The sequence below is a fragment of the Sinocyclocheilus grahami genome, unplaced genomic scaffold (assembly GCF_001515645.1).
Source record: "Sinocyclocheilus grahami isolate Dianchi unplaced genomic scaffold, SAMN03320097.WGS_v1.1 scaffold367.1, whole genome shotgun sequence".
NCBI classification, from domain to species: domain Eukaryota; kingdom Metazoa; phylum Chordata; class Actinopteri; order Cypriniformes; family Cyprinidae; genus Sinocyclocheilus; species Sinocyclocheilus grahami.
In genome coordinates, this window is record NW_015505546.1 from 1,194,750 (window position 1) to 1,214,270 (window position 19,521).

At 38.5% G+C, this 19,521-nt stretch overlaps 3 protein-coding genes across 3 annotated transcripts in view; all 3 read left to right on the plus strand.

Moving 5' to 3' along the window:
• Positions 1-82, plus strand: part of LOC107549261 (endochitinase A-like) — a 36,970-nt gene extending 36,888 nt beyond the window's left edge. Inside the window, exon 10 of the mRNA XM_016230272.1 lies at positions 77-82. Coding sequence (XP_016085758.1) covers positions 77-82 — 6 coding nt within the window. The remainder of the gene's footprint in view (positions 1-76) is intronic.
• Positions 83-181: 99 nt separating this feature from the next.
• LOC107549262 (receptor-type tyrosine-protein phosphatase eta-like) lies at positions 182-15,348 on the plus strand. Its single transcript, XM_016230273.1, has 5 exons — positions 182-423; positions 637-906; positions 2,668-2,916; positions 14,245-14,318; positions 15,337-15,348. Exons 1-5 carry the CDS (start codon positions 189-191, stop codon positions 15,346-15,348), a joined length of 840 nt encoding a protein of 279 aa, XP_016085759.1. The 5' UTR covers positions 182-188.
• Positions 15,291-19,521, plus strand: part of LOC107549291 (receptor-type tyrosine-protein phosphatase eta-like) — an 18,436-nt gene continuing 14,205 nt past the window's right edge. Inside the window, exons 1-6 of the mRNA XM_016230331.1 lie at positions 15,291-15,606; positions 15,799-16,047; positions 16,638-16,889; positions 17,960-18,214; positions 18,602-18,856; positions 19,189-19,443. Of these exons, the coding sequence (XP_016085817.1) occupies positions 15,387-15,606; positions 15,799-16,047; positions 16,638-16,889; positions 17,960-18,214; positions 18,602-18,856; positions 19,189-19,443 (1,486 nt within the window). The 5' untranslated portion in view covers positions 15,291-15,386. The remainder of the gene's footprint in view (positions 15,607-15,798; positions 16,048-16,637; positions 16,890-17,959; positions 18,215-18,601; positions 18,857-19,188; positions 19,444-19,521) is intronic.

Sequence of the window (19,521 nt, forward strand, 5' to 3'; positions counted from 1 at the left end):
TAAATGGCAAAATGAATGTTTGGAAATGTAAACTGATATTTCCTAGTGACACACTTCAGCAAAAGAATTCATACAGTATTAAATGACTGATGCCTTTCATATGTATAAATCTTTACAGTCATTTTTCAGCATTCACATTTTAATTCCCAAATATCTGTTATTTTTCACTCACAGAGCCTGACGTCATAATGCACCTCACAGCTGATGATATTACAACATCCTCTGTCTTCTTAAACTGGACTAAACCGAATGGTCAAAGCTCCCGTTATCGTGTAGAATATGAAGATAAGAATGTGATGACTGAAAACACCTCCATCAATATAAATGATCTGATTCCTGGAGCACAGTACACATTCAGAGTGTTTGCAGTTGCAGCTGATCATGTGACCGAGGGAAGAGCCAATCAGATTTCACTGTATACCAGTAAGAGCTCTGATTGGATGTTTAATCTGAATGAAGCCTCAGCCCCAAACCATCTCATAATTTCTTCCCTTGAGCAGAAAACTGTACAGCAACATCTTAAGCACTTACAAATGCTATAACTTCTTTATGAATTACTAATTGTATCAATGTTTTAACATGTTTTAACTCTATTTCTTACCAGCACTTATGATTTCTCCTTCTCTCCCCTCACAGAGCCAGATGTAATCAGTAATTTCACTGTGTCTAAAATCACAACATCATCCATGTTTCTGACATGGGCTGAACCATTTGGAAATAGATCTTTCTTTAAACTTAACTGGACTGACGAGAATTTGGACTTGAACAGAAATGCAATAGAAACTAATAATACTTCCTATCACATCAGTGGTCTGACTGCTGGAGTCAGTTACACATTCTGCATCACTGCTGTGGCAGCAGATCAATCAACAGAAGGAGAAACTGTCTGCATCTCAAACTATACCAGTATGTAAAACTATAAAATATCTGTTTTGTGCAACATAGTACATTATCAGAATTATGCCTTTCTGCAACTCACAGTATTAAGCTGTGAACATCCAGAACTAAGCTGGATGTTGACATCACTGAATTCAATGATGAACTGTCTTTAACTGAAAAATGAGTGTTTACTATTGTCATTTTGCATTATTGACACTATTTTCCTAATTAATACTGTTCAGTTGCTTTGTCACAATCTGTATTGTTAAAAGCGCTATATAAATAAAGTTGACTTGACTTGACTTGACAGTATACCAGTATGTAGAATTTTTAAATATCTGTTGTTTTCGTTTTTGTACAAATTCCCATCGAAAACTCCTGTTACACAGTAAATTAGAATAATTGCGTGACTATCAATGAAACCTCCATCAAAATAAATAAAACAGATAATGTAATTTTTTAGATCTCAGTATTTACTAAAATGCCATCTAGATTCATTAAATGTTCTGATGAAGTTATTATAAACAATATAATCTTCATTCTTAACACAAAAAAATTGATAGCCAAACACTCTGTACCAGAATAAAGATGGAAAACATTATTAATATAAAAAAGCACATATTATTAAAGGGGTCATATGATGTTGCTAAAAAGAACATTACTTTGTTTATTTGGTGTAATGAAATATGTTAATTATCTGTTAAGGTTAAAAAAACACATTATTTTCCATATACTGTACATTATTTTTTCTCCTCTATGCCCTGCCTTTCTGAAACGTGTCAATTTTTACAAAGCTAATCATTCTGAAAAGTGAGGTGTGCTCTGATTGGCCAGCTATCCAGTGTGTTGTGATTGGCCGAATACCTTAAGCGTGTGACGGAAATGTTACGCCCCTTACCATACTGTGATGCCCTGTCCCAGCCGGAGCGACGAGACAAAAACATTTAAACCCATTATAAATGAGGCATTTGTTGCATCCAGTGGGGACATAATTATGGATTATAATGACTTATACTGTCTTTTTATGCGTTGCGTTGCATTGCGCCGCGTAACCATAAACCATGTCTGCATTTGTGATCGGAGAAATGACAAACAACAAGTCCTACTCTACACTCCTCAAAACTCACGTTTGAATCGTCAGTGGCAAATTCTTTAATATAAAAAAACTTACTTACAGTCTGTGAGTCAGAACAGCTGGCATTGTAGTCTACTCTCCCAGGATCAGGAAACGGTCCTCCATAAAATGTGCTGCACACATCTGAATATTTGGGTTGAACTGGTCTGGAACAGTGTTGTAAATACAACTTAACCACTGATTTCTAGTCGTGTCCTCTTTGGATTTGAGACTTTAGTCTTTGCAACTTTACAGATCTTCTTTATGCACCAAGAGCTTGTAACACTCCAAAGAGAAAGGAAAAATCATCATATGACTTAAATTGTAAACTGCATTTGTGAAGTGCAGTTATAAATAAGCATCATGGTAGTATTCCTTTTCACTGAATTTGTTTACTGACTAAAAATAATCTGTCCAGAGAGGATTAGTTTCATTACTGTATTAAAATGATGACTGCAATTTTTCACAGTATAGAAATGAGAATTGAGCAGGCAGATTTGATTAATTTTCCTGAAAACAATGTCATAGAGCAAGGACAGTCTATTGTTATTATTAGTGATGCCTTTTCTGTGAAAGATTTGCACCTTGTATAATTTAGTACAGGTTCTGGCCAGCATACTTTTTAATCTGCTCTTTTACCACCTTTTTCATTGACTTCTCTCTTCTCTACACAGGACCTAATGTGGTCAGCCTCGCAGTGTCTGAAATCACATCATCATCTGTGTTTCTGAGTTGGGATGAACCAGTTGGAAATAGATCTTTCTTCAAAGTTCAGTGGGCTGATGATAAAACAGATGCAACTAATAATACTTCCTATCACATCACTGGTCTGACTGCTGGAGTCAGTTACACATTCTGCATCACTGCTGTGGCAGCAGATCAATCAACAGAAGGAGAAACTTTCTGCATCTCAAACTACACCAGTATGTAATGTTATGAATTATCTGTCATCTTCCTTTTTTATATATACTGTAGTTGTAAGGATGCAAAAGTGATTATTGCAACTATATTTAATCTCAGACAGTACAGTATGCTGAGTTTTAGATAAGGGATGAACCTGAAATATCATAGATATAAAATGTGTAATGTTGTTAATTAATATTAGTGGAATTTTGTCATGATTTATTGAAGAAGGTGAACTCATCTGAGATGGCAATTTGCAATACCACACATTAAAAAAAGACAAAGAAAGTAAGAATGTACCCAGGGTATGAATTAGGTGGCTGGGATCCTACAAATTACCTCAACTGGAACAATATGTATCATTATATAAAGTAACATACACATAAAGAAAAATTAATATGCAGCATTCCCAGCATAATCAAAAATGTAAGGGTAATGTTAAATAGCAATTATGATATTAAATATAATACAAAAGGTGTGCTCTTAATTATGTGAAGATATAAAAAATATAAATAACACTTTAAACAGTATAGCCAGAGATGAATAGTATTTTCATATTTATTGCCATCAGTGTTAAAAATGAACTTTCCCATAGGGAAATGTTTCCCCCTCAAATTGATTTCCAGGGGCACTTTTAATCTTTATATAGGGCCTTTATATTTTTCTAACCTTTTTAAAATGTCTGACATCTTTAATGTTAAATTCTTAAATTTAGTTTAAGAATTTAATGATTTAGTTAATTAAATTAGAATAATAAGACACAATAGGCTGTTAAACCATCTTTGCAATGAAGAGCTGGCACAGAAGCTCCATCTGAAGTTACTTTAATCATAATTGTATAATTCATACAGCTGTTGTAATTTATTTTACCACCACTACATATCATTTACTTTTCTCTCCCCAAACAGAGCCAGGTGTGATCAGGAATCTCACTGTAAAAAACATCACAACATCATCAGTGTTTCTGACATGGAATGAACCAGGTGGAAATAGAGATTTCTTTAAAATTCAATGGACTGATGAGAAAATAAACAGAAATTCAACTACTAACACTTCCTATAACATCAATGATCTGACTGCTGGAGTCAGTTACACATTCTGCATCACTGCTGTGGCAGCAGATCAGTCAACAGAAGGAGAAAGTGTCTGCATCTCGCAATATACCAGTATGTAAAATTATAAAATATATTTTTCTTGCTAAATAGTATGTTGACAATTCTAATTGACTTCTGACCAGAGGTGGGTAATAACTACACTTACTCCATTATGTTTACTTTAGTAACTTTTTGGAAGATGTGTACTTTTAATAGTAGATATATAGGTCTGTACTTTAACTCAAGCATATTCACACAGTTATATTGGGTGACGTTCCTCTTGGTGCTTTATTTTATTGCAATATATGTTAAGAAATGTCTAGTTTATTCCAAACACACTCTCTATTTACTGGGGAATGAGTGATGCTGCATGATTCAATGATTCACTCTTGTGAGTCAATTTTGTTCGAAGACTTAAACAATTGGCTAAACAGTCTGAAATTGTTCTCAGATTAGTTTGGAATATGTGTTCAGTTCCCTGCATGCACTGAATCATCTGAAGCGGTCTCTCACTTGTAACAGGACATTTAATAACACTTAGAACATAAAGAGCATTGGATGAAGCAGACATAAACCTACTGTAGGAAACTTTTTCCTCGTCGAAGCAGAACCCAGGAGACGTTGGGATATCTTTCATACAGAAGTCACTCTTTATTGAGGACTCGCTGTGCGTCGCTGCAGTCATCCAAGTCTGACTATAGCTCAGCACAGTAGAGTTTATATACATTTTAAGGGGGCGGGATTCATTCAGTAGAGGTGGTGACAATCTAAACAAAGCATGCAAATGCAATACAGGAATCAGCTAATTACCGGAATTTCTCCAGCCCTGATCTCATCAGCATAACAGTGTCATTCAAATGCATAGGTGCTAATCCATTCAGCATAACTACTCAAAGACTGGGCGGAGGCACCAAGAGCCATTACAAACAAAAGGTGACTTTCTCAGTAATTTGGTTAATTTGACTATCAATAAGATAAACCGGAACAGACAGGAACCTCTTGCTACACTTTGTTTAAGATAATCATTTGTCTGATGTAATTTACCTTAAATGCTAAATACAATGTACTTCACCTTAGTTTTTCATGTGATGCTATGTCAGAATATAGTATCAGCATATTTTAAACAGATTCTTAAATTTGTAATCCAACACTACAGTCAGTCAATTGAAACAATTTGCAAATGCATCTTGTTTGCCAGTATCGAAGATCTTTATTAGTTAAACACGTGTGTGCAGTCTGTGAACTATTCCATACTAATGGTAATACATTTTACAACCAAACAGAATGTTACACTAAAAGAACACAAAACCACTACTACAAAGTATGACATTACCAGTTTTATGACGTACACCATTATGTATACATTACATAAGCTACAGCGTATGCAATGAACACTCACCAACCTGCAGCCTGTTTGTCTTGAAAAGAAAAGCCTTTGCTTAGACAGAGTTACACATGCTTTCAGAAATATAAACTTGATCACATTTAAAAGAACAGATGGAAGATCCGTCAATGTGCATTTTATTTTTTTTGTTTACATTCAGATGTTCAGTAGCAGTCATGAGCATGAGTGCTTCTCACAACTCGCACGTGAAGAGCTTTTGCTCATTCATCTTTGTCAGTACTATGAAAACAGTTTTCTAGCAAGACCATTTCGTAGATGTGAACAGTGCCGATGTCCTCAGACCTGAGTTTAGTTCACCTTGCATCTAAGTTGTTGTTCCCTTTATATACATTTGAATGCAAAACTCTGTGCATTTACTTTATTTTGACATTATCTTGATTAAATGATTGGAGGGGGGGGGGGGATTATCTTTTAAATATAAAACTAAAATGGCCAGTAGGTGGGGGCAAATCACTTTGTTAATGAATGAGTCATGGAATCATTTGATTCGTTCAAGAGGACTGATTAATTAAGGAATGAAGCAAGTAATTTTATGAATTCAATTGAATCATTCGTTCGGCCGGAACCAGGAAACAAACAGCACTGTGTTGCTCACAGACACGCAACTCTTCTGCTGGGGATTTATTTTGAAGGTAGTGGTTATTTGCACCAAGTACAAATAGCAATAGATGCTACTTACACTATGTTCAAACAGCCATAGATTCTATTTACACTATGTAAAAATAACAGTATTTTGTTAGCGATATGCTAGTTTGACATTATCTTGATTAAATGATTGGAGGGGGGGGGGGGATTATCTTTTAAATATAAAACTAAAATGGCCAGTAGGTGGTGGCAAATCACTTTGTTAATGAATGAGTCATGGAATCATTTGATTCGTTCAAGAGGACTGATTAATTAAGGAGGACTGATTAATCATTCGTTCGGCCGGAACCAGGAAACAAACAGCACTGTGTTGCTCACAGACACGCAACTCTTCTGCTGGGGATTTATTTTGAAGGTAGTGGTTATTTGCACCAAGTACAAATAGCAATAGATGCTACTTACACTATGTTCAAACAGCCATAGATTCTATTTACACTATGTAAAAATAACAGTATTTTGTTAGCGATATGCTAGTTACATTATACAAGAGCAAATAACGATAGAGATTCTATTTACACTATTTAAAAAGTATTATTTGATTTGCAATAAGTGCAGTAGAAGATGCTGTAGTTATAATTATTGCAAATAGTAGTGGATACTTGCACCTCAGTGTTGTAGTAGCCTACATTATAAAACAGTATGAGATGATAACATATTGAGTGTAGATTATAATCTTTATTAAAATTATTAATGGATGTCGTCTGTGTCAATTGTCACGGGGTTGTGGTTGTAGAGAATGTGCACGACGAAGGAGTATGAGTAAAGGAGTCTTTTTAATCAGCATCAACCACATAAACCATTGAAAAATAACATTAATCCAAGACAAAGAAATCGACAGAAACTGAGGGCTTATGAAGACAGGAAACCTAAGTAGCAAACGAGATGATTAACACAACACAGGTGATCTAAATGAACGAAGATGAACTAATTACGAGAACAGGAATTAGACCAAATTGGGGCAAACAGAAACTAAACGGAAACACACACACACGTGACAGATCGCCCCGCTCCCGGACACAGTACCATCGTGATTTGTTGAATGCCAGGGCGGATCAGGAAGCCATGGCGGAGCAGGGATCTCGGAAGTCCATGGCGGATCAGGAGACTCGGGAGGCCATGGCGAATCAGGAGACTCGGGAGGCCATGGCGCATCAGCCCTCCAATGGGCTAAGCACGGGGACAGGAGCCTTCACTGGGCTAAACTCGGGCACAGGAGCCCCTTACTGGGATAAACTCGGGCACAGGAGCCCCTTACTGGGATAAACTCGGGAACACGAGCCCTCCGTGGGTTAAACTCGGGAACTGGAGCCTTCCGTGGGCTATACTCCGGAACTGGAGCCCTCTGTGGGCTATACTCGGGAACTGGAGCCCTCCCTGGGCTATACTCGATGTGAACAGTGCCGATGTCCTCAGACCTGAGTTTAGTTCACCTTGCATCTAAGTTGTTGTTCCCTTTATATACATTTGAATGCAAAACTCTGTGCATTTACTTTATTTTGACATTATCTTGATTAAATGATTGGGGGGGGGTGATTATCTTGTAAATATAAAACTAAAATGGCCAGTAGGTGGTGGCAAATCACTTTGTTAATGAATGAGTCATGGAATCATTTGATTCGTTCAAGAGGACTGATTAATTAAGGAGGACTGATTAATCATTCGTTCGGCCGGAACCAGGAAACAAACAGCACTGTGTTGCTCACAGACACGCAACTCTTCTGCTGGGGATTTATTTTGAAGGTAGTGGTTATTTGCACCAAGTACAAATAGCAATAGATGCTACTTACACTATGTGCAAACAGCCATAGATTCTATTTACACTATGTAAAAATAACAGTATTTTGTTAGCGATATGCTATTTACATTATACAAGAGCAAATAACGATAGAGATTCTATTTACACTATTTAAAAAGTATTATTTGATTTGCAATAAGTGCAGTAGAAGATGCTGTAGTTATAATTATTGCAAATAGTAGTGGATACTTGCACCTCAGTGTTGTAGTAGCCTACATTATAAAACAGTATGAGATGATAACATATTGAGTGTAGATTATAATCTTTATTAAAATTATTAATGGATGTCGTCTGTGTCAATTGTCACGGGGTTGTGGTTGTAGAGAATGCGCACGATGAAGGAGTAGGAGTAAAGGAGTCTTTTTAATCAGCATCAACCACATAAACCATTGAAAAATAACATTAATCCAAGACAAAGAAATCGACAGAAACTGAGGGCTTATGAAGACAGGAAACCTAAGTAGCAAACGAGATGATTAACACAACACAGGTGATCTAAATGAACGAAGATGAACTAATTACGAGAACAGGAATTAGACCAAATTGGGGCAAACAGAAACTAAACGGAAACACACACACACGTGACAGATCGCCCCGCTCCCGGACACAGTACCATCGTGATTTGTTGAATGCCAGGGCGGATCAGGAAGCCATGGCGGAGCAGGGATCTCGGAAGTCCATGGCGGATCAGGAGACTCGGGAGGCCATGGCGAATCAGGAGACTCGGGAGGCCATGGCGCATCAGCCCTCCAATGGGCTAAGCACGGGGACAGGAGCCTTCACTGGGCTAAACTCGGGCACAGGAGCCCCTTACTGGGATAAACTCGGGCACAGGAGCCCCTTACTGGGATAAACTCGGGCACAGGAGCCCCTTACTGGGATAAACTCGGGAACACGAGCCCTCCGTGGGTTAAACTCGGGAACTGGAGCCTTCCGTGGGCTATACTCCGGAACTGGAGCCCTCTGTGGGCTATACTCGGGAACTGGAGCCCTCCCTGGGCTATACTCGGGAACTGGAGCCCTCCCTGGGCTATACTCGGGAACTGGAGCCCTCCCTGGGCTAAACTAGGAATCAGGAGCCCTCCCTGGGCTTAACTGGGGATCTCGGAAGCACTTACGAGGTGCTGGCACTGGAGGGAGCTCTGGAGGAGCAGGCACAGCAAGGCGCTTTCAAGGAGTGGGCACTGGAGCGAACTTAGGGACTGGAGCCGACACTGGAGCGAGCTCTGGGCGGGAGTGAGCCACGACCGATGGGCTTGACTTTGGAGTGGCCAGCGGGCTTGCCACAGAAACGGCTGGTGGGCTTGCCACAGAAACTTCGGAACTAGACTTCGGAACTAGACTTCAGAACGGCCGGTGGACTGGAGAAAGCCGCGGCCGGCAGGCTTGACTGAGGAACGGCCAACGGTGGGGTCCCCGATCGGGATCGGGATCGGAGGCTCTCCAGACACTGGATGACTGCCTCCTTCCAGTCGAGGTTGGTGGTGTCTGGGAGCTCCGCGGGGCAATGGTAAGTAATCCCAATCCGGAACAGCGTCATGAGGGTTTCCCCCACGAATGCCCTCGCGTAGACGATTGGGTCGGGGTTCGCTTGTGCCACGGCGATTAACCTCGCTCCTTCCTCCATTGATGTCGTCATTGTCAGTAACGGGTCTTGGATTCTGTCATGGGGTTGTGGTTGTAGAGGATGCGCACGACGAAGGAGTAGGAGTAAAGGAGTCTTTTTGATCAGCATCAACCACGTAAACCATTGAAAAATAACATTAATCCAAGACAAAGAAATCGACAGAAACTGAGGGCTTATGAAGACAGGAAACCTAAGGAGCAAACGAGATGATTAACACCAACGCAGGTGATCTAAATGAACAAAGATTAACTAATTACGAGAACAGGAAACAGGAATTAGACCAAATTGGGGCAAACAGAAACTAAACGGAAACACACGCGTGACATCAATAAAGCCCTACCTACACCTAACCCTACTGCTATACCCTATAAACACTAAATATATGTGAGGTACTTTATTGAAAATAAATGCCTTTCCGATCTGATATGTGATGGGAAAAGGGAAAAGAATGTGAGTTGAACAAGTTTGGCAAAAGGTGGATTCTACTTGCGTCGAACGCTTTAGAAGTTATCACGAGTCTCCCTACGCCACTGCTACTGTTGTTGAATATGCGTTTTTTTTTATTGATGTCTATTGAAAGCAGACATATGTGGGTGCAGCTACTGTACTGTAAATAGCCTCTGCCAACAAGGTGGGCTAATTGCACTTAAAAGACACTCCATATTTGGAACTGTTTTTGTTGGTGATATAGAGCAAATCAGAAATACTGTCCTTTAATGTAAGTCACTTAATATTAACTTCTTGTATTTGAATTGCGTAAAATCAGTTATCACATTTGCAGTCGTGCTAACATTCGGGAAAACGGCACACTTCTTGATTGAAATTGCTTAACTATACCATATGTTATAAAAAATATTAAAAAAAAACTCATACAGAGAAATGTCACTAGCTCTGCGTGAGAAAATGTATGTGTGGCGTGAAAACTTTACAATAAGATGCTTTTTCAAGATTAGATGTTCCATTAAAGCTGAGGGAAGTTTTGTTGCAGGGAACAAAATTGCACTGCATTGTCATGTTACGACCTTTTCCACATTTGTCAGTAAAATTGTCTTTGTATTACCTTGACAAAAACACATTATGCGCTTGACTGCCTGATTTTTTTCCCTGCATTTTTGTGAGTTCTGACTAGCGTCTTAATTCTGCCGGTTGCTATTTGAACAGGCTGCACACATTTTTTTAAAGAGTCAGGGAATCACCAGTTGCCTCATTAGTTAAAAAATTCCAAACATTATACATTAATATTAAAATGAAATAAATGACATTTAAATTCAAAGTAGTCACTTTAGTAATCTAAAATACTTTTCAGATGTAACTGTTATTTGATTACCACCAATTTAAAAGGTAATTATAACGAAATACAGTTACTCATATTTTGTGTTTTAAATACATAATGATGTTACGTGTATTTCGTTAATCCCCAACCCCGAATATTAGTGCTAGTGATGTTACGTTCGTGAATGAATCGTTCTTTTTGAACGAATCTTTTAGGTGAACAAATCGTTCTCGTTCATGAAATCCATTGACTCATATTTCTCGTTCACTGATATTCCTCCCTCCATAGCAGCACGGCGCTATTAGCAGCGCATGCGCAGATCAGTGAACCGGGTAGCTCTGTGAACTGTTTCATCCTGTCAAAGAATGATTAAACCTCGAGCCAATAGCCTTCGAGTATGAGATGTGACGGAGCATGTGATTTGTTGAATGTAGTGGACGAATACGCCCTCCACTGAACGAGTTTCTTTTTGAGTCTGAACGAGATCGAGGGATCTTCTCATTCATGAAAAAATGAAGCGCAGTTATAGGTACTGTGCACTACGCTTGTTTTTATATTCATATTTAGCATACAGAACATAACTCCATGTTTAATCCCCGATTTATGAATGTGTAAATGTCTGACCAAACAATAAAAATGTTAATTATGCAAGAAAACCTTGTGCTTTGGTCATCTGAACAGCTTATTTAGACTTTATTTATTGAATGTAGATTATGCACACATTTTAATAAAGCCAAATCAGTTTTATGTAATAAGTAAATACGTTCATTGACATAAGACACTCTTTTTCGACACCTACTGGCATATTTATGTAATATGAAGAAATGTTCACTGAACGAAACAGTGAACAAATAATTTTGGTGAACGAACTGAAAATGAACGAATCTCTTGAAAGAATCTAAATTTCCACCACTAATTATTGCTAATAGTATAAATTAGATGCCAGGTATATTATATGTTCTTTTAAGATTAATTTATGACTCTGGATAATCTGGATTTATTTTTTTGGGGGTTTATAGATTATAATATAGATTATAGAAAAATATAGATCATAGAGATCATGATTCCCCCATTAGACAAACAAACAAGGTAATATGGGCTAGTATCGGTTTTGTTCTATTAATGTTGTTTAATGTTATAAATTAGTCTATTTATAAATGTCCAAAATGTTATGAGTCTATTTAAAATATTTGTTAATTTAAATAAATTCATTATGTAAAAAATCATTTGAAATGAATGAATGAAGACTTGTTTCATCTGGAGTTTTTGAACGAATACATTTTAACAGTCACTGGTCACCCCTGCTGGCATATTAGTGTAATATCTTTATTTGTACTGTAAAATGAGTTTAAAATGTCATTTACTCATTTTGATGCCGTAACTTCAGTGTTTATATCCAGACTACTTTTATCCCTATACTTTTGTTATTATTTGATGTTTGCAATATTGTGGTTGAAATCGCTGTGTCAAACAAGCTTACATGACCGCTGCTGTCACGCCCTTGGACTGCCCCTGTGTTCCTATCTTGTGTTTTGCTCCCCATGTGCTCCTCATGACCCAGTTTTTCCTGTGTTTGATTGTGTTCATTTGGTTCAGGTGTTTCTTGTTGATTCCCTCGTTTAGTTCCAGTTATTTAAGCCCAGTGTTTTCCTGTGTCTAGTGTTTGGTGTCTAACGTCAATCCCCATGCTACGTGTGTGTTCCTTCCTGTGAGTCTTCATTTGGTTGAATAAAGAATGTTCCCTGTGATATTCTCCGTCGTCTCCATGCTCCATCGTTCCTCATAGTAGCAGTAGTGACAGAACACTGAACAGTAGAACAGTAAGCAGCGGCCCTTCTCCCTGTTTTTATTTCCGTTTTTGAAAGTCTTTTTTTTCTCTCACTGATGTAATGGAAGCCGCCACAAGATTCGCCGCCCTAGCCCACAAGAATCTTCCATTTGTAGAATTTGCCTGGGAATTCGGCAGGCTCGCTGAGAGGACGGCATTAGATGACGCCACGCTTAATTCATTGTTCTGGATCGGGGCCAATTACCATCGCCCCGTGGAGAGCGTCTGGCCCCGATCCAGAACCAGTGCTGCATCAAGCCCGCCAGCCGCTCTGTTGTCAAGCCCGGCTACTGCACTCTAAAGCCCGCCGGCCGCTCCTACGTCAAGCCTGCCGGCAGTTCCATTGTCAAGCCCGCCGGCCAATTCACTCCCAAGGCCACAGCTGACAGCAGCGGTCTCCTTCACCTCTGCTCAAAAGAGGAGAATGCGGAGGAATAGACTGTGGGCTCCAGCCCCTGAGTCCGCTCAACTGTCGGCTCCAGCCCCTGAGTCCACTCAAGTGTCAGTTCCAGCCCCTGAGTCCGCTCCAGTGTCGGCTCCAGTGTCGGCTCCAGCCCCTGAGTCCGCTCCAGTGTCGGCTCCATCTCCTGTTCCCACGTCCAGCCCAGAGAGGGCTCCTATTCCTACATCTAGTCCAGAGAGGGCTCCTATTCCCACGTCCAGACCAGAGAGGACTCCTGTTCCCAAGTTAACCCCAGAGAAGACTCCTGTTCCCATGTCCAGCCCAGAGAGGGACCCTATTCCCAAGTCAAGCCCAGGGAGGGCCGCTGCTCCTATGTCAGGCCCACGGAAGGCCTCAGAACCCGAAATCTTTCTCAAGGAATTTTTTTTGGGGGCTATATGGCTCCGGCCGTAGAGGCCGGGCTGAGTGCCGAGGCCAAGGCCACGGAGGCCGCTCCCCCATGGCCCCCTGAACTGTCTGCTCCGCCATGGCCCCCTGAACTGTCTGCTCCGTCATGGCCTCCTGAACTGCCTGATCCGCCAAGAGTCCTGGAACGGGTACCGCCCTGGGGGCTGTCCGTCCTGTGTAAGCCTGTCCCTAGAGGCTTCCGGAGCGCCCACCCGCCCCCTCTCCCCATTGGAAGTTATGAGGCACTTGGATGCGCCTTCCAGGAGGGGGAGGTAATGTCATGCCCTTGGACTGCCCCTGTCTTGTGTTATGCTCCCCATGTTCTCCCTATGACCCAGTTTCTCCCGTATTTGATTGTGTCCATTTGGTTTAGGTGTTTCTTGTTGATTCCCTTGTTTAGTTCCAGTTATTTAAGCTCAGTGTTTTCCTGTGTCTAGTGTTCGGTGTCTAACGTCAATCCCCGTGCTACATGTGTGTTCCTTCCTGTGAGTCTTTATTTGGTTGAATAAAGAATGTTCCCCGTGATATTCTCCGTCGTCTCTGCGCTCCTTCGTTCCTCACAGTAGCAGTCGTGACAGCTAAATTTTCAGCCGAAATATTCTGGTGTGATCAAAATTTTAAAGGTTTACTAGACATAGTGGAATCATTGTCATTCAGGAACAAGATTACATGTGTTTGAATCAAGATTTTAATGATTAATCGTGCATTTATATTGCCCTATAGGCTATGTTTTTGTATGTCATATTTGTACCAGACCTCAGAAGTAACCCAGACCCAGCCCCCCACCTCCCCTCATCTTTGTGCTCAATTTGCTCTTCTCTCCCCACACAGAGCCAGATGTGATCGAGAATCTCATAGTGCTTGAAATCACAACATCATCTTGGTTTCTGACATGGGATGAACCAGTTGGAAATGGATCTTTTTTTAAACTTCAGTGGACTGATGATAAAACAAATAGAAAATCAACAACTACTAACACTTCGTATCACATCACTGGTCTGACTGCTGGAGTCAGTTACACATTCTGCATCATTGTTGTGGCAGCAGATAAATCAACAGAAGGCGATGCTTTCTGCATCTCACAATTTACTAGTATGTAACATTATAAAATATCTGGTCTTTTATATATAGTTTAAGGGGGTCATATGATGCGATTTCAAGTTTTCTTTTGTCTTTGGAGTGTTACAAGCTGTTTGTGCATATGTAAGATCCTTAAAGTTGCAAAGACTAAAGTTTCAAACCCAAAGAGATATTCTTTATAAAAGTTGACTTCCTAAAACGCCTCAAACACGCCCCCACAAATCTACGTCCCTGTGTTGGAAGATTTGCATGACACCGCCCAGATGTTTACGCAAAGAAAGAAGGCATAACTTTTTACTTTTGCTGTAGTATTGTTGCCGCCGCCACCATGTTGTGGAGATGCTGTGTTTCCTAAAATGGTAAGGGGCGTAACATTTCCGTCACACACTTAAGGTATTCGGCCAATCACAACGCACTGGATAGCTTGCCAATCAGAGCACACCGCGCTTTTCAGAACGATGAGCTTTGTAAAAATCGATGCATTTCAGAAAGGAGTGGCACAGAGGGGCAACAGTAATGTACAGTATGCAGAAAATAGTGTGTTTTTGAACCTTGAACTGTGTAAATACATTGCATTACACCAAATACACCAAATAATGTTATTTTTAGCATCATCATATGACCCCTTTACATTAATTGTCTGACCCACCAATATTTTTTCTAGTAATTTGTAAAAGCAATGTAAAGCTATGTACTCAAGTTACAGTGTAAACATCAATCTATTACTTACTGATTTAGCCCACCAGTTCACCTTTCCTCCTATATGTTTATACTTTGTGTCCTTTGTGTTTTTGTTTTATTTTTAGATTAACATTTATGACTTGACCTTCTCTCCCCTCACAGAGCCAGATGTAATCAGGAATTTTACAGTGTCTAAAATCACAACATCATCCATGTTTCTGACATGGGCTGAACCATTTGGAAATAGATCTTTCTTTAAACTTAACTGGACTGACGAGAATTTGGACTTGAACAGAAATGCAATAGAAACTAATAACACTTCCTATCACATCACTGGTCTGACTGCTGGAGTCAGTTACACATTCTGCATCACTGCTGTGGCAGCAGATCAATCAACAGAAGGAGAAACTGTCTGCATCTCAAACTATACCAGTATGTAAAACTATAAAATATCTGTTTTGTGCTACATAGTACATTATCAGAATTATGCCTTTCACCTTTTTTAGTCTGTTATTCATTTGTTTCCCCCATATGTATTTTATATTTCACTTGTGTCCTGATTGTTAAGAAAAATAAAATAAAAGAAATTGACATTTGTGAATTGCTCTTCTCTCCTGTACACAGAGCCAAATGTGATCAAGAATCTTGTGTCTAAAATCACAACATCATCTGTGTTTCTGACATGGGATGAACCAGTTGGAAATAGATCTTTCTTTAAACTTCAATGGGCGGATGATAAAACAGATGCAACTACTAATACTTCCTATCACATCAGTGGTCTGACTGCTGGAGTCAATTACACATTCTGCATCACTGCTGTGGCAGCAGATCAATCAACAGAAGGAGAAACTGTCTGCATTTCACAATTTACCAGTATGCAAACTTATAAAGTACATGTTTCATACTAGACATCTAATAATCCAAAAATGAGAAAAGACAAAGAAATGAACAAAACTGGGTGTATAAATACAAAGGGCAAATGAGGGGGGGAAACAAGGAACAGGCAGGGCTAATCAATTAAGAAATTAGTAACAAACAAATGAGAACATTCTTAGAAACCTAGAAACCAACAAAGCAGGTACAAAAATACATGGAAGTGGACACCGGGATCAACAGAATGAGAAAACCTGAAAATCATGAGTCTCTTAACTCAAAATAGGAATAAACATTATATTGATTTCTGACCCACCAATATTTATTTTCAAGTAATTTGTAAAAGCACTAGAGTTATTCCCATTTCAAGCACTCTTTTATGCTGTTTTTTTCTTTTTAGTAGAAATATCATTCAAAGCTTATGTTAAACAATAAATATAAAAGAACTGCCTTACCCCTGCCAGTCTATTGTTCGTTAATTTGGCCCACCAGTTCATGTTTCATCCTTTATGTATTTCTTCTTTGCTTGTGTCTTGTGTGATGTTTTTTTCAAATCATCAATTATGACTTGCCCTTCTCTCCCCACACAGAACCAGATGTGATCAGGAATCTCAGAGTGAACAATATCACAACATCATCTGTGTTTCTGAGTTGGGATGAACCAGTTGGAAATAGATCTTTCTTTATAGTTCAATGGGCTGATGATAAAACAGATGCAACTACTAATACTTCCTATCACATCACTGGTCTGACTGCTGGAGTCAATTACACATTCTGCATCACTGCTGTGACAGCAGATCAATCAACAGAAGGAGAAACTGTCTGTATCTCACAATTCACTAGTATGTAGAATAAAAAAATTATTTCTTGCTATATAGTAGTAACCATGTAAAACTATAAAATGTCTGTTTTGTGCTACAAAGTATGCTATAAGAATGATTCACATTTACTCCTCTGTCTATTTATATTTCACTTGTATCCTGATTGTTAAAAACAGAAAAAAAGAAAAGAAGAAAAAAGAAAAACTTGACATCTGTGAATCTCCATACAAAGCTCACGTTAAAGTAGTAGTTAAAATACTGCCTTCCCCCTTGTCAGTCTATTGTTCGTTAATTTGGCCCACCAGTTCACGTTTCATCCTTTAAGTGTTTCTACTTTGCTTGTGTCTTGTGGTTTTTTCAAATCATCAATTATGACTTCACTGAAAAAAAAAAAATCTGTAAAATTTACGATAAAAAAACGGCAGCTGTGGTTGCCAGAATTTTACTGTAAAAATATGGTAGCAGCGTTTTAGGTTTTACGGTTATAACTTAAATTTACAGTTAAATAACGTAATTTAATTAACTGATATAATGTTAGTATACCAACCCACTGAAGTACTGAAATCTGTTTTGTATCTTTGTAATACACTGCACCAAAAGCAGGTGGTCATGAGAAAATCACATGATAAACCAAAGCATATCACAAGCAGCTTTTAAATATTAACATGTATAGAAGGTGCACAGTGTCATTCACACAAACACTAAAAACCATCATGGTAACACACATGAAACTGAAATAATGCAATAAATATTAATTGAACAACATTAGATGTAACATACAACCCTAATGTACAAAACTGATAAGAAAATAACTAAGAAGAAACATAGTTATCTCAACAACAACAAAAAAAACATCAAATTTGGAATGTCAATTTACGGTTATTCACTGTAAATTATTAAATCTTTTCACTTCCAAAAACAGTATACTACCGTAAAATTTACATGTACAGTCCAATACAGTTTTTCACCATATATAGAAGGGAAACTTACCGTTAACCATTTAACAGGTTTTTATTGTAGCATTTTTACAGTCTTTTACCGTTAAATTCACTGTCATTTTTTACAGTGTTGCTTCTTTCTCCTAAACACAGAGCCAGATGTGATCAGGAATCTCAGAGTGACCAATTTCACAACATCATCTGTGTTTCTGACATGGGATAAACCAGTTGGAAATAGATCTTTCTTTAAAGTTCACCGGACTGATGATAAAACAAATAAAACTACTACTAACACTTCCTATCACATCAGTGGTCTGACTGCTGGAGTCAATTACACATTCTGCATCACTGCTGTGGCAGCAGATCAATCAACAGAAGGAGAAACTGTCTGCATCTCACAATTCACAAGTATGTGAATAAAGAATAAAAAATCTAACTTTCTTGCTATGTACAGTAGTAGTAACTATGTGAAACTATAAAATGTCTGTTTTGTGCTACAAAGTATAAGAATTATTCATATTTCCCCATTGTATGTATTTATATTTCACTTGTGTTCTGATTGTTAAAAAAAAGAAAAGAAAAGAAACAAAAAAAACACAACATTTGTGAATCTTCATACAAAGCTCATATTAAAGATTAAAAATCAAAACACTGCTTTAACATTTGTCAGTCTATTGTTCGTTATTTGGCCCACCAGTTCACGTTTCATCCTTTATGTATTTCTACTTTGCTTGTGTCTTGTGTGATGGTTTTTTCAAATCATCAATTATGACTTGCCCTTCTCTCCCCACACAGAACCAGATGTGATCAGGAATCTCAGCGTGAACAATATCACAACATCATCTGTGTTTCTGACATGGGATAAACCAGTTGGAAATAGATCTTTCTTTAAACTTCACCGAACTGATGATAAAACAAATAAAACTACTACTAACACTTCCTATCACATCACTGGTCTGACTGCTGGAGTCAGTTACACATTCTGCATCACTGCTGTGGCAGCAGATCAATCAACAGAAGGAGAAACTGTCTGCATCTCAAACTATACCAGTATGTAAAACTATAAAATGTCTGTTTTGTGCTACAAAGTATAAGAATTATTCATATTTCCCCATTGTATGTATTTATATTTCACTTGTGTTCTGATTGTTAAAAAAAAGAAAAGAAAAGAAACAAAAAAAACACAACATTTGTGAATCTTCATACAAAGCTCATATTAAAGATTAAAAATCAAAACACTGCTTTAACATTTGTCAGTCTATTGTTCGTTATTTGGCCCACCAGTTCACGTTTCATCCTTTATGTATTTCTACTTTGCTTGTGTCTTGTGTGATGCTTTTTTCAAATCATCAATTATGACTTGCCCTTCTCTCCCCACACAGAACCAGATGTGATCAGGAACCTCAGAGTGAACAATATCACAACATCATCTGTGTTTCTGAGATGGGATGAACCAGTTGGAAATAGATCTTTCTTTAAACTTCACCGAACTGATGATAAAACAAATAAAACTACTACTCACACTTCCTATCACATCACTGGTCTGACTGCTGGAGTCAGTTACACATTCTGCATCACTGCTGTGGCAGCAGATCAATCAACAGAAGGAGAAACTGTCTGCATCTCAAACTATACCAGTATGTAGAATTAAAAAAATCTATTTCTTGCAATATAGTAATAACTATGTAAAACTACAAAATGTCTGTTTTGTGCTA

Coding starts and splice junctions, on each gene's coding strand:
- LOC107549262 (XM_016230273.1), top strand. CDS start 189: ATGCACCTCACAGCTGATGATATTACAACATCCTCTGTCTTCTTAAAC. Junction 907..2,667: donor CTGCATCTCAAACTATACCA/GTATGTAAAACT, acceptor TTCTCTACACAG/GACCTAATGTGGTCAGCCTC. Junction 2,917..14,244: donor CTGCATCTCAAACTACACCA/GTATGTAATGTT, acceptor CTCCCCACACAG/AGCCAGATGTGATCGAGAAT.